We start from the raw sequence: 14,830 nt of genomic DNA, 5'->3' as shown, positions 1-14,830 counted from the left end.
GTTATTCATCTCCGTTTTTATGTTGCGGCTTTGAGCCGGGTCGTAACAAAGGTAATATTGTGGAGTCTTGTCCTTATAAGTGGCTTGAAACAACTGGTGTTGTGAACTATCCATCCATACATTCTGCAACTTATCCAATTCAGGGTCACAGGGGGACTTGAGCCTATACCAGGTAACATAGGACAGGAGGTAGGGTATACCCTGGACAGGTTCCCAGTCTGTAGCAGGGCTAATACGGAGAGACAAACAACCATACACACTCACATTCACACCTATGGGCAATTTAAAATTACCAGTTAATTTAAACCCAATACCTGCATGACAGGGTACCCAGGGGGAACCCACGCAAACACAGGGAGAACATGCAAACTCCGCACAGATGGTGGATTCTAACCCAGGACCGTCTTGCTGTGAGGCAGCAGTACTAATCACCGCACTACTGTGCTGCCTCCTGTTGTGAACAAGTGCTTTATAAATATAACTGAGTGTAATTAGTGTGTCTGAGTATCAACAACAGACTCTCTTTCTCTGTTTTTAATCACAATCTTTTATTCAAAAGAAGCCCAAAAACACATAGCAATGACACATCTGAACAGCTATAAATATCAGTTGAAATATACATCACATTTGCTGTATTTGCATGTAAAAGCCTTTTTCATCAGCCTTGGTTTTTTTTGTTATTCCATTGCTTCTATTAGTTTACATTATTCACTGCCTCCACTCCATTACACTCACACTCTTTGTGCCACTAATATGAATTTTCTTTCGTTGTACATAATGAAAAAGTGACTGGAAAACACCCACAATCCATCAGCGAGATTGTCTACTGCAGTAAGCGAATCCCATTACTGTGAGTTATTTTATTGTATTACAGTATTCAATTGCATTAATGAATATTCTCAACAATATACTGGTTTTCAGTCACTGGTTGTTGGCTTTACAGACATGGCAGCCAGAAAATGTATAAACAATACATACATAATAATACATCAATACTTTAGACATACTACCACTAAAGGAGAAGCTGTGCTCAAACTTGTTCTTTAAAGTTTGCTTTAAGCGTTTAAATTGTACCTAAGATGATCTAGATGCAATTGCAAAGGCCAAAGACACAGTGTCTCCTGTCTCATCTGATTTACTCTAGCATTTATTTTACACCCAACAGCGCTGATAACAACATATGCTGCTACATCGCAACTCTTGCAAAGACAAAAAATAAATACATACACTGGGTAGAGCAAAGTAAAACAGGCACAAATAACCAGACTGTTACCTGGAATGGCTCTGTTTACATGCTAACCTATTATTCTGTGCCCAGATTCCTGACATCAGAGAATCAGTTCCTATTAAAAGGGCTTAAAACAAATGTGGAACAGACTTTTATACCTTCTCCTTCAGATCAGCTGTGTCAAATCCAGAAGCTTTTAAAAACCCACTTGTACAGACTCATATTTGCATAATGTGTTGAAAGGTCTTTTTTAATGTTTAAATGTGTCCCTTTCTTCTGAATAATATTGCTATTGTTCTCTTTTTCTCTTGTGTATTTTCTATTTTTCTTTTTGGTAATTTTTGCAAAACACCTTGTATCGCCAGTTCATCAAATAAAGTTTATCTTTACTGTGCACACACATCACATGAACACAAAAACAAAATGCAAGAAGCATATATCCAAAAATGTCAGGCGTTTTAGCTTTAAGGGGGGCTACATATTTACAGAGAAGCATAGAGCTGCCAAAGCATCACATTTACTTTGAGAAAAGACAAGCAAGCCGTTTTTCATTTTGTTTCCTTTTTCTTTTAAACTTCTCAATGGTACGCAAATGAGATCACAAAAGACTTTTACGCAAAGCAAATACAGACGTCGGATTCAATCATCACAATTTATCCACTTAAGTAAGAAAGCAGAAATAAGCAGCAGTCGGAAATGAGAAAATATGATGAATTACTGCGCTGTTTGATTAAAGCTGTTGTAGAGAGGACCCTATAATGCCCAAATAAACCCCTCATATTTGCTACCTGCAGGAAATTACATCCACCGAATGAAATAAGTCCTAAGAGGCTTTTTGGTTCTGATAGGTAAATACATTCTTCAGTGTTACATGACCAACCTAAAATGTAAGGAGTAAGCTGGAAAGGCACTTATGTCAGGCTGCTGAAAGGAACAAAATTGGTCTTGATAAACAAAAATGTTGTGATTTTTTTTTTCCACCAATGTGCTATAATGGATGTAGAATAAGTGTGTGTGGTAGTAATAAAATAGTTGACAAAAAGGCAGAAAAGCATCGATTTTGCCACTTTGATCACTTAATCCTTAAAATATGTTTTTCTTTCTCAGTTCATGTGTGAGTTTCTCTGCTACTGTTCATGTGGCCCTAATTAACCAGAGGAGGAGCTAGTGGTCAGGGCAGTGACTGTGGGAGGTTCAGCTGCAGTTACAACAGAGTTTAGCATCGAGGCTGCTGTGGTAGTGGCCGGTCCGGTTCCTGGGTAAGTGGACTGAAACTTACATGCAGGGGTGGAGCGGTGCAGGTCTGCTGCAGTGTGAGTCGTTGGTGAGCCCGGCGGGTGAGGTGAGATCTTCAGAGAGAAGAAGAACAAAAGAAAGAGCAAGATGGGAACATGAAAAAGGGGAAGACAATAGAGAAATTACAAAAAAAAAAAAAAAGAGGCATGACATGAATGCACGCAGTGGATGTTTGATCTTTTGTTTTTGTAAGTGGGGTTTTATTTACTCAACCAAATGAAATATCTCCAAGACTGCAATAAAAAAAAAATCAGTGGGTTCTTACTTATTGAAACTAAATAGATTTTTTATTCGTAAAATGGTCAAAATCTTAAAAATATATAGATATGTCAAGCAACACAGACCGATTGTGCTTATGTGTGCAGAGGCCCATTATGAGCCACGAGAAACGTTTAAAGACTAAAACTGTAAGCGATTTCTTTTTTCACAATTGTCATCATTGATTTATATGACACACTAGATCTGCTGTTTTCATCATCATCATCATCTGTATGAGGCATAAAAATCTATAAACACCACCTTTCAGTCAGAGGCACTCTGTTATGTATTTGGTCCCTGGTGTGATTTAAATAACATTTTTTCTTTTGTTTTCCAGTTTTAACCGTTTACTTTTGTTTCTTATGTTTTCTTTTCCACGTCTCCCTTTATTTTGCCTGCGTGTATTTTCCTGTCATACCTATTAGTCTCATGTTTTCTCCTCTTTTGGATCAAAGGGACCTACACAAAGCGCATCCATAATTTCTGTGACTTTTGGAGAAAGTTGGCATTATATAACCTTGAAAAGCTGATTAAGCACTGGAAGAGCCTCATCAGAGCCACTCTGTCATCTAATGCACCTCACTGCTCTTGTACTAGTTATCTAAATGGACACCATGAAGCGCCACACTGCACAGACTGAGTCAGAGCTTTTTCTTCCCTCTTTCCCTCCTCTAAACCTAATCACTTTCGCTGGCACTTTCAGAATTTTTTCTAATCACTGCCTCTGCAGCAGCATTAATTCACAAACCTTCAATTAGCTGCTCTCACACACAAATGCACACACCTGCCTGTTGATTAATACAGAAGTGACGCACTTATGATGCAGAGAGTCTCCACTGTTCTTCTAATATTAGTGAAACAAAAATAACACATGCCTTTCTTTTGATCTAGTGCTGCACTAAATTGATTTAAATCTCTGTTCTTTTTTATTTTTCCAAATCCCTTTAATTCCCATTATGCAATACATACCATCACCTCAGCTCCACATGAGCACACACACTGGTTACCTGGCTGCTCTGGGGATCGTGATAGACCTGGTTACGCGGGGACAGCAGGATGCAGTCTTGTGCTGTGGTTTTCTCAGTGCGCGGGACACTGGGGTCACCATCATCTACATCATTGGCAACGCACCTCATGGTCCTCACACACAGCACCTGAAGGGTCATGACAATATTAGTGCTGTTATTATCTTTAGAGGGTTGCTACACATCAGCCTTCTCTGCAACATAACATACTGTTGAAGGTGTACAGACTAGAAAATAACAGTATTCTGGATCCAGGTTTGTTTTTTCAGAAAAAAAGGATTGTAATACACTTGAAATAAAAATGTTGCACTCTATAACCAGAATAATAATACTGCTAAAGATGAGTCTCAACCATAGGGGTAAAACAATCCTAGATAGCAGCACTGGAACCAAAAAGTGAAACCATATCACTGATTTTTTTTTCTACTTACACATATTTCACTAAAACATATTTTTTCATGTTTTCTGTATTCGAAAAATATTAATACTGAGTTTAGCTTCATGGCTTCACTGTTTAATAACTGTGGGAGACAGAGTTTAACTAATCCTGCAACAAAACATTTTAACAACATGGTCACATAATTTGTAGTCTAGGCTTCCGAGGCAGTGAGAAAGAGAATTGCAATAAGCAAGGTAATAGTGAAAAACAACAACATTTCCTCAGTGGCAGCAACTGTTAGGAAACAGAGAGACAAAAAGCAGAACAGTAAACCTCTTCTTGTACATACAGGTGTCCATACCAACTGCAGACACAGACACTCAGTAGGGAGTGTCAAACTAAGCCTTTATCCTTTTCCAAGCCCAAAGGAAGGAGAACAAAGTGAAAACACTGATATTAAACCAAATTTTTTCTTATTTTTGTTTCTAAATTAAAGCAATACTTTTATTAATAACGTTGTTATTTTGTGCTGATAGTCTGAACCATCAAACTCATTCTAGTTATGTGAAATTAGTCATGTATATTCTTTCATTTCTTTAAGGTTTTAGAGGAGGGGTGTATAATAATCATAGCTGACAGGCATGTGTCTGTCAAGTTGCTCGTTTTCCGCTTTTTCTTTTGTGTTTCTGTGTTCACCCAGCTGTGTGAGTTTATTCTTCACTGCTTTGTTTTCTTGACATTTTCTGATTACCTTCCTTTTTAAATTTGAAGGTTAGCTCTTTTATTCCTTTTCACACGCTCAGTATTGTTTTGATCTTAATACGGTTCACCTCTGTCTTATCGCCACTTTCTCCAGCATGTATAAATTCAGCCTATTTTGCTTCACACTTTTTCAAGTTGTTGTTTTTTCTCCCTTAGTTCCCAGGGATTTCTATGTGTTGCTTTTTAGCGTTTTTGGAGTTGGTCTTTTAATTTAGCGAGTGATTTTGTTTCTCTTGTTATCAGTCTGGCATGTTCTCTCTGCACTTGGATCAGCTTTGGGAAATTTATTGACAATATGACAGCATCCAAAAAATGACAAAAAATCATATTGTAGATTTATTCTTTATTATTGCTGAACTCTAATTTATTGGATATTTTGACTTTAACTTTGATATATATATTTTTCTGATGATAGACATTTATCAGGACATCTAAACTGGATACCACAATACATGCCAGCTTTGCTCCAGACTGATGGTTGCTGAAAAAACTATTTTAATAAAAAATTAATAATTTTTAAATGATTGTTTTTCACAAAATGTGGGAGAAACATTTCTTATGAATTTAATGACATTTAAATTAAAGGCAAACATCTCTTTTCTTTAAAAAAAAAATGTGGACATGTTTTAGTAACCACAGTTTTGAGCAGTGTTGAATCACCTGCTGTGATTGGTAGATGAAAAATGATATGAAAACATAATTTAAAGTAAAATGAAGCTGCAATAGATAGAGCCCTAAACTATGATTATATTCCTATTCTTATACAGCACTGTCAAACTGATGCAGTTTGTAGAAATTGATGTTACCTTCTAAAAAATCACTGCTCACAACAGTTCAACAGTTAACAAACACAATGAGTTGAGATCAGATAAACAAGATGTAAGATGCTAATTAGCGGGCTTTAACAGCACTGCTATGGTGAGAAGAAATTCAACGTACTTTTCTGAAGCTCTGTTTAAAGTTGTCTGATAGGAAACCATAGAGAAACGGATTGGCACATGAGTTGGCATAAGACAAGATGACAGCAAAGAAGTAGATGCCAGCAGTGGCACTGGACTCCGGGATGATGACCACCAGATTGACCATATTGATGATGAAGAACGGCAGCCAGCAGAGCACAAACACCACCACAATCACCACCACCATTCGGGTCACTTTGCGCTCTGAGCGTCGGCGTTTAGAGAAACCAACCCGTGCCCCAGAGGACTTCACCTGCAAAATAACAATAAAAAGATTTGAATTATAATGACGAGGATGGAAATCGTGCCTTTCTGTTGACTGAGAAAAGAATATCAACTTAAAAATGTGCTTTTTAATGAGCTTCATGAAATATCTACCTTGATGACAATAAGAAGGTAACAGAGGCAAATGATGAGCAGTGGTCCAAAGAAACCCACTGTGGCAGTGTAGAGAATGAAGGCTGTTGACCACACATCCTTCGGCTCTGGCCAGATCATGTTGCAGGAGTTAAATGTATCCTAAAGAAAAATGAATATTGAACAAATAAAGTAAATTCAGAATTGAATCGGAATCTGACAGACAGTCAACAACAAAATCTGGAAGTTAATCCACTGCTTTCCATCACATCCATTAATTTTAAATGTCAATCATCATCTTCATCTTCTACTTCTTCTTGTTCATCCTCCTCCTCCTTTAGGGGTCACTACAGCAAATCACCTGCCCACATTTCACCCTATTCCTCTGCTACACCAACCCTCTGCACGTTCTCCTTCACTATATCCATGAATGTTATCTTTTAGTCTTCCTCTTTTCTTCCTGCATGACTGCTGCCTGTTTAACATCCTTTGTCCGATATATCCACTATCCCTCCTTTGCACATACCAAGCCATTTCAGCTTTGTCTGTCTTTGAGCTTAACAATGTCTGCTCGTTTAAATTGTTGTTGCAGAAACACTTTTCTTTTTCATAAACTTTACACAAGTGCATCTTTGCAAATACACTTGTATTCATGTCTGTGGAATAAACAGCTTCCATGTCAGCTGGCATTTTGATAGTGTTTTATTTCACATTGAATCATCAAATAAAGGCACTTTTGACTGCCAATTTCCAGCACTTAGACCTAGCATCACACTTTCGGTGTGGTGGTACCACTTGACTAGCATTTGACTTAGCTGTCTTGACTCACTGGATACTTTACCAGACCATAAACAAATGTTCTTTGTGCCTTCAGTTAATATTGATTGAAGTAGGAAAAGATTTTCTCGGAAAGGAGGTTAAGTTGGCACGTAGCTCTTTATCTTGCATGGAACCAAATGTGCATTAGCCAGATTCTCATGACAGATAACACATGTAGACTGTTGACACCATTGTTTCAGCAGAAGCAGTAAGACATCTTACATTTGAGATATTATGTGGTGGTTTGGACCATACTGGAAAGGAATTAGTTTTCTTATTTGTTGACCTCCGTGCTTTCAGGGCATATTTAGACTGTAATGCTTCTCATTATCTGGTAATTCATCCAAGGTGCACCGACAGACACGTTCGTTCAAAGAATTTTTAGGATATTATATTTACCTCTCAGTGAGTGTACAGAAAAGATTGACATGATAATATAACAACTCATTCAACTTGAAGTGCAGTTGTATATTGCATAATCATAACATATGGTTTTGAAAAAATATGATGGTGCCTCATGGTGCACTGGTTGCACTATTTGGGAACCACTTGATTTGAGTACCTCCATCAAATTCCTGCTTTTTTTGTTTGTTTTGTTATACTGCAATTAGAATCATTGCTAAAGCGAAATGCATTGCACTGCATTATGTGAATGAATATTTCAAAGAATGGGGAATTATGTTTAGCTTAGCTTAACACAAATACAGAAATACCAGGGAGTGAGCTAGAACTCCAAGTAGTCTCCAAAAGAACAGTCGAACATATTATTGTCAAATGTTTTTTTTTACTTTAGCAAACAGTCGTGAAGGTCAAACACACTTTATAAAAATTAAAAAAAAATAGTACCATTAACAGTGCTGAAAATTCAGTGTTTTTAACATGTTTCACAAAAACCCTCTTGTGACATTTAGCTTGGATTTTTGTAACTATTATTATTTCTTTTTCTTCTTATTATTATTTACAGTTTTTGTTTTACTGGTAACATTTGTCGTTTATAGTTGTTCCTTCTTTTAAAAAAATACCTTTGTTCAAAGATTGTAGAGGAACGTAGCTATTAATCTGTAACAACTACCAATATGGCCATTAAACCAGTGCTTAATTCTCGCTTTAGGAGCGGTCATATTACCATGCTTCGGTGTCCTATCTGAAGTTTTCACTGGCACACGACTGAATTATATACCTGCACATCAGAGAAGATGACCACTGGCAGGACCACCACAAAGGAAACGGCCCACACAGCTGCGCTCACTACCTTCGCTATGCGGGGGTGTCTCCACTTGGTGCTGCGGATTGGATGAACCACAGCCAGGTAACGGTCAATCGACATTACTGTGAGACAGAAGATAGACGTAAACTGGTTCATGGAGTCTGCAGTCATGACCACGCGGCACAGGAAAGAGCCAAAGGGCCAATAGGAGAGTACATTCTGTGTGGTAAGAAAGGGGAGCCCGACGATGTACAGCTCATCAGCCATAGCCAGGTTCAGGATGTAGATATTGGTGACTGTTTTCATTTTGGCATAGCGCAGCACCACATAGATCGCCAAAGTGTTGCCGGTCAGACCCACCACGAAGACTGTGAGGGATATGACTGCGGTCATCAGAGTGCTGCTGCCCTGAAAGGGGACACTCTGAGTGGAAATGTTGGAGGAGATGTTGAAAAGGCGAGGATAAGAGAAGAGGATAGGTGAGGATGTAGAGGAGTTGAGCTCGGATGAAAAGGGATGCCAGAGGTTTTGGTCTTGTTGCTCCATTGTTCACAGTCCATGTGGTGGCTTGATTCCAGTGATTTAGAAGAAACTCTTTCCTCCTTCTTCTTTTCCCATGCTTTCGAGACAGAAGCCGGAGCAGCCCCCACGCTTTAAAATGTGAAGTAAAACGATGAAAAGGTGATTTTGAACTATAAAAAGGAACAATCCAGTTTGTCTCAATCAACAGTCCGTGCACAAGAAAGACCAATAATCACTACATTAAACTCCTCCGATAATTCTAAAGCTTTGTGTGCGCCCCGTGCGCCCTGAGCGAACTCCAGTGAGGCAGGTGTTCCACATCCTAGCGTATCATACACGTAGCTTCACAGTAGTGTAGTCGTATGAGGAATTAGACCGTAAGCAGTTGAGTCACAGATGATGATGTGCTGTATTTGTCAGCTCTATCTTTGCTTCTTCTTTTTTTTTTTTAAATAGATCTGACTGTTTACGTCTCTTTTGATCTGACTTTGGAACCACTCACAAGTCATCCGGCGTGTTGTGCGTCAAGCTGTGAATGGTGCCACCGCTTTTACACACGACACATCTTTTTGACTACACGCTCTATAATTATGAATGTGTCATTAATGAATGTGTGTGCTAAGGTTGAATATCTTGAGCCTTTGTTTAAAGGCTCGATGCGTTTAAAGGAGAACATTTTTAAATCGCGCAGAGTAAAGATTTATGCAGAGATCAAGACAAGAACGGGCTTACTATGTCTAGAAGAGGAAAAGTCAGAGTCTCTCTGTAATCAGATTCAAATAATCAGTCCCCGAACAAAGTCACGTCTGTTTTCCGATTCCTGAGTATTTGTCCAGTATTGATTGAAAGTTGTTTTCTAGCTCTCTTCGCTGTTCGCTGTCTGGGGTGCTGAGCAGAATGTACTGGCAAGCAGCTCTGCTGCTTTTTCTTCAACTTTCTGCCCACACAGCTCTGCTGCTTGCTTGATAGGATTTATAAAGAAAGAGAGAGAGAGAGAGAGAGAGAGAGAGAGAGAGAGAGAGAGAGAGAGAGAGAGAGAGAGAGAGAGAGAGAGTGTGTGTGTGTGTGTGTGTGTGTGTGTGTGTGTGTGTGTGTGTGTGTGTGTGTGTGTGCGTGCGTGCGTGTGCGTGTGTGTGTGATATAATATAATATAATATAATATAATATAATATAATATAAGTTTAAAAATCTCTAAACCTGAGAAAAGAAACATGCTCTGATGTTTCCCCTCAGATTCACCTTTGGAGCAACAGCAGATACTTGTCTCCAGATGACAGCAGGGTTCACAGACCACAGTGGGTATTTTCTAATAGTCCCCAGTGTTATTGATGCTCTGTAAATGGGTATCGGTGCTGTTCTGGGTGGTTTCAGTCAGTGCTGCAGAATCTTCCAGCTATCCAAACCTCACACCAAATATGATGCTTCCAATTAACACACACCTCTTAAGTTTCTTGTAAAAATAAATAAATGAAATTTGTTGTACTAATCACATGTCAAATATAAAGAGTCTCTGCTTTCTGTAGTCCTATTAAGGATGATTGCACCACAAAGAGACCAAAAACTTATCCACTGACTACATTTGTTTTTGCCTTCTCTTCTTCTAACACACAGAGAGGTCAAAGGGTACACATTTTATGCAAGATTTTAAGTAACATGTCTTTTTCTTTTCTTTTCTTTTTTGCCTGTCACATTTGGTTCTTTAGCCGTCAGAATTGTTGTCTGAACGCCAACAAAGATATCCAACGGATTTACTTTAACAAGTGGATCATCACGACCTTGCGGTATTGGTCTATTTGATTGACCATTGTTGTTATTATTTATTTTATTTTATTTTCAGTTGTTGCAAAAGGGACAGACATGGCTAGGAGATAGGAAAGGGAAAAGAGAGGAAGGAAAAGAAAAACAGGGAAGAGGGACAGTGAGAAAAGACACTTAAAAAGCAAAAAGATCTCCCGGATCACCTGTTGAGAGAAAAAAAAGAGAAAACAAGGAAAAAAAGAGAGCAGCATAATAAGCACAACACCATCGCATTAATCTAGCTAAGTGTAAATAACAGTAAATACTAAATATTGAGTGTTGTTGTGCAGCACAATGTGCTTTGAGGTAGCAGCCAAGAAAGGTGTGGTTTGTGTCTATGAACAGTGAACACCAGTGAACACCTGGGTGGATGAGCGCGCTTGTATTAAAGGTTTCTCCATGTAACGATCTGCTAGAAGGTGTAGGGAGCCATAGCCCCGTCCCCCAGGGCATGAAGCAGGCATGGAGGAGATGTCTGAGTAACATGTTTGATGATAAGCTTTTGACTTCAAAACGTTGGGTTGAATATTAATTATTATTATAATTAATTATTATTAATCTTTTAGATGTCAGCACGGCATAGTGCTGAGTGCAATTTAAAAACACACTGAAAGTGAAGCACAAGGAAAATCTTGGTATCCCTCAGAAAGCTTCTAGGGTATAAGTGTGGTTTAAAAAAAATAATGAATGAAATCAGAATTTAGAGATTTCAGAAAATGTTCACTTTCTCATGACTCCCTGAGCATTTCACACTCAGCATGAACCTAGAAGTACCTGAAAGCTCTATAAGCATACAAGTAAATGCACATTAGAGACTGCTTTAAACTTTTGTTACACAGTGAAAACGAAATGAAAAATGAAAACTACTCAGTGGTACATCAGACAGTATTAAAGGTTATTAACAGACACAGGTCACACCTGTACAAAATAGATTTTCCTCAGATTAGAAAGGATGAGATTTAAGATTTTCTGGAGCAGGCTGACTGACCATAATAGTTTGAAAGCTCCACTAATGAATCTAGCTGCATGTAGAAGGTTAAGAATTATTTGCTGTCACTTCTGACAGCTAACAAAGCATAGATTTGTAGCGCTAAAATGAAATGATTTCCTTTCATTTCTAATACACAGACATTAAAATAGACAGTACTGTGCAGTCCTCTACAGTTTTTTGCTATTTTGTTAGGACAATGGGAAATAGGTGAACTACAATATGCTGTATAAGGCAAGAACAGAGTTTGTACAGTTTTAACGAACTTGAAAATAGTGCGACCACCTTTATTCTGCAGCACAGTCTAAACTCTCTTAGACAAACTTTCTTGTAATTTCTTTGAGTAGCCTTCGGGAATAGTTCTCCAGACTTCTCGCAGGACATTCCAGGACTGATCGTGGTCCATTGTGAGTTTTTATATCCAGGTATGCTTCTGCTACATTGGTATTGTGTTTGGGATCATTGTCATGCTGAAAAATTAAGCTGTTTCCAATCAGATGCCTTCCAGATGGTACTGTATGGCTAAATGAGATTTGATGGTACTTTTCTGAGCTCCTCTGAACATACTGTTGACAGTCGTCTTGATGCATGCTCAATCATCCAGCTAAGTAAATCTCCAAAAGTTGATTCAGTTCATCTGGACGTAGCGTTTTGTGGGAGAAACGTTTTGTCACTCATCCAAGTGACTTCTTCAGTCTCAGCTGACTGCAGGTTTCCCCAATCTTATAAACAGTACATTTGCATAATGACTGAAACCAGCCCACTGAATGAACAATGGGCTGGGAGGTCAGTTCCTTAATCCTAATTATTCAAATTCTCACTTGGATTAGTGACGAAACGTTTCTCCCACAAAACGCTACGTCCAGATGAACGGAATCAACTTTTGGAGAGATACTGATGACAATCTGGAACAAAAATGTCATGTTTGGACCTGTTGTCACTGATTTTCAGTGCAGTTCTTGTATAATTTGGTCATCCACAGCTTTTTCTCCCTGTTCCTCTCCTTAGAAATGACTTATTGACAGTCACATTCCCACTGAGACCATTTCTGATGATGCTTTGGTGAACAGCAGTTGGATTAACTGAAGGGTCAGATGCATCTCTCGGGTCCATTGTTAAGTTGGATTTTTTTTTCTTTTCAGATTTTAATGACATTACATACCTGTCATCTGCAACAGATAGTTTTAGGTTTGTCACCTCTTCGTTTGTCATCAATTGACCAGTTTCCTCAGAATTTTTAGGTACACACTGTTCATCATGTGAAGCTTTCAGCATTTTGAAGCATTTTCAGAAATAGGAACAGTTTTTCTATTTTGGGGACAAGCTGCTGGCAACAAAGTCCCGAAAGATGCAATTTAAAATTATTATTTTGCTAAGTTGTCTGCTATGTGTAGATACAACACTGGTTCATCCCTTGCGTTTGGTGCCTTTATTTATATTTAGATGGCTGATCAGTCACTGCGATGTGACTTCAACAAAAAACAAAAAACAAAGCATTCTTCTGAAAATGGTTGGGTATAAAAACTGGACTGAAAATGAGTAAAAAAGCAGGTAATGTCCAACAAAAAACTTTAGAAGACCTCCAGAAACCACTTTAAGAAAATTACAAGAAAGTCTGGCTCATTGGAAACGAAATATAAGAACTGAGGAGCAGCTCAAGACTTTGCACAGTACTGTATTTTAAACATGAAGTTACAGTCAGCTGTCAAGTTCATCTTAATTAAACATAAATAATGGAAACCTAGCCTCTGTCTAAAGCACATGCAGTCCAGCTATCAAAACATTAGCTCATTGATTAATATATATGATGTATATTATTCAGCACAAAGGTAAGAGTAAAAGTGACAAGTTGTGATTTGATGGATTAGATCTTGCTAGTCCTTTCAGCGAGCTGAAAAAGTTCTTACCCTTCAATGAGATTTTTAAAACATTTCAAGGTTTTGTGTAGGAAAAAAATGGGACTCACAGCTAATATGAATTATTTCCTGCCCGCAGACCTGTTCATAAATCTCTTCAGCTCAAATATGCCACCACAGCCCAAAAAAAAATAAAAAAAATTCAAAGTACAATTTTACATCAGAATTTTCATAAATCTGTTTGGAGGTATTTTAAATTTATTATGAAAAAGAAGCTGGATTCACATCATCAACATGTTTGAACTCTGGCATCTTTTATAGGTCAGTATAAAGCTGCTTGCTTTGTTGGCATTGTCTTTTTCTCTGTGCAGATTCTCAGTTTTATTTTATCCCTCTCACATGCATGTTGCCCATAAGACCTTAATGTCCTTTGACAGGCTGGTAAGGTCAGCCCTCGGGCTGTGTGAAAGCTTCACTCCGGGGGATTGTTGTGGAGATGGACAGATATTCTCCCCTCTTTCCCTAGATACATTTATTAACTAAAAACTGTTACAAAATCTTTATGAGGTAGTTGGGGATAAGAAGCTCCTTATGTTCCCTGCAGAGAAGGAAAGAATACATAGAAAAAGAGGTAACAGAGTTAGAGAGTACTGGAAGCCACAGACAAACATTATCAGTCAGTCAGACATATAAAGCTTGTGGTATGTATGGCTGGCCTTGTTTGGGTTTGTTCAGGGAGAAAGAGAGTAACAGCTTGTGTGTTAAATCATTTTCAGGTGACTGACATTTACAGATACACAGACAAAACAGAATGACAAAGCTTTTTCAGTTTATTTATACAGAGGCAGCTCTAACATCTTCTACATTACAGTTCTTTATAATGTTACACAATTAATGAAGTGATAATAATTCACTGACTCATACAAATTACTATGAACTTTAGAGTTACAATCTGTGACAATATAGCAGTTACAATGTATCTAGATGCTATAATTTCTACTGTCATTTGAAGAAGTGTCCAGGAAACGGTTGCATGGCTCCTTTGGAAATCTTTCTGGTGAGCCATCTTACAAAGCTCACACCACACTCATCTTCAAAAAGGGCTTTGAAGTGCCTTGGGTGCAACCAGACAGCAACAGTGTTGCTGTTGCAGTGTTCTTTTTGCACATTTTTCTTGTAACATGTTAAAGGCATCTTTTGAAACTGCAACTCATTTCTACCCAATGGATACTCGGAAGACTTGCAGCCATGTTTCAGAAGCTGAAGGAGTCTAAATATAGAAAAAGAAATAAATAATTGTTTGTGTGCTTTATTTCTTTGGCCATGAACCACAAAGCATTCTCAAAGGACTCCACAGTCTCATGCAGCCACACAGAA

The 14,830-nt window shown here is 38.2% G+C and overlaps 1 protein-coding gene across 1 annotated transcript; it reads right to left on the bottom strand.

Moving 5' to 3' along the window:
- Positions 1-2,335: 2,335 nt before the first annotated feature.
- LOC309708060 (somatostatin-like receptor.1) lies at positions 2,336-8,920 on the bottom strand. Its single transcript, XM_082535798.1, has 5 exons — positions 8,264-8,920; positions 6,286-6,426; positions 5,888-6,160; positions 3,790-3,936; positions 2,336-2,577 (listed from the first exon to the last, which is right to left on the bottom strand). Exons 1-5 carry the CDS (start codon positions 8,834-8,836, stop codon positions 2,377-2,379), a joined length of 1,335 nt encoding a protein of 444 aa, XP_082391924.1. The 5' UTR covers positions 8,837-8,920; the 3' UTR covers positions 2,336-2,376.
- Between the last annotated feature and the right edge of the window lie 5,910 nt (positions 8,921-14,830).

This window comes from Aulonocara stuartgranti, assembly GCF_965226115.1.
Source record: "Aulonocara stuartgranti genome assembly, chromosome: 6".
NCBI classification, from domain to species: domain Eukaryota; kingdom Metazoa; phylum Chordata; class Actinopteri; order Cichliformes; family Cichlidae; genus Aulonocara; species Aulonocara stuartgranti.
The sequence above is the reverse complement of the archived record's forward strand: the minus strand, read 5'-3'. Positions and strand labels throughout refer to the sequence as shown.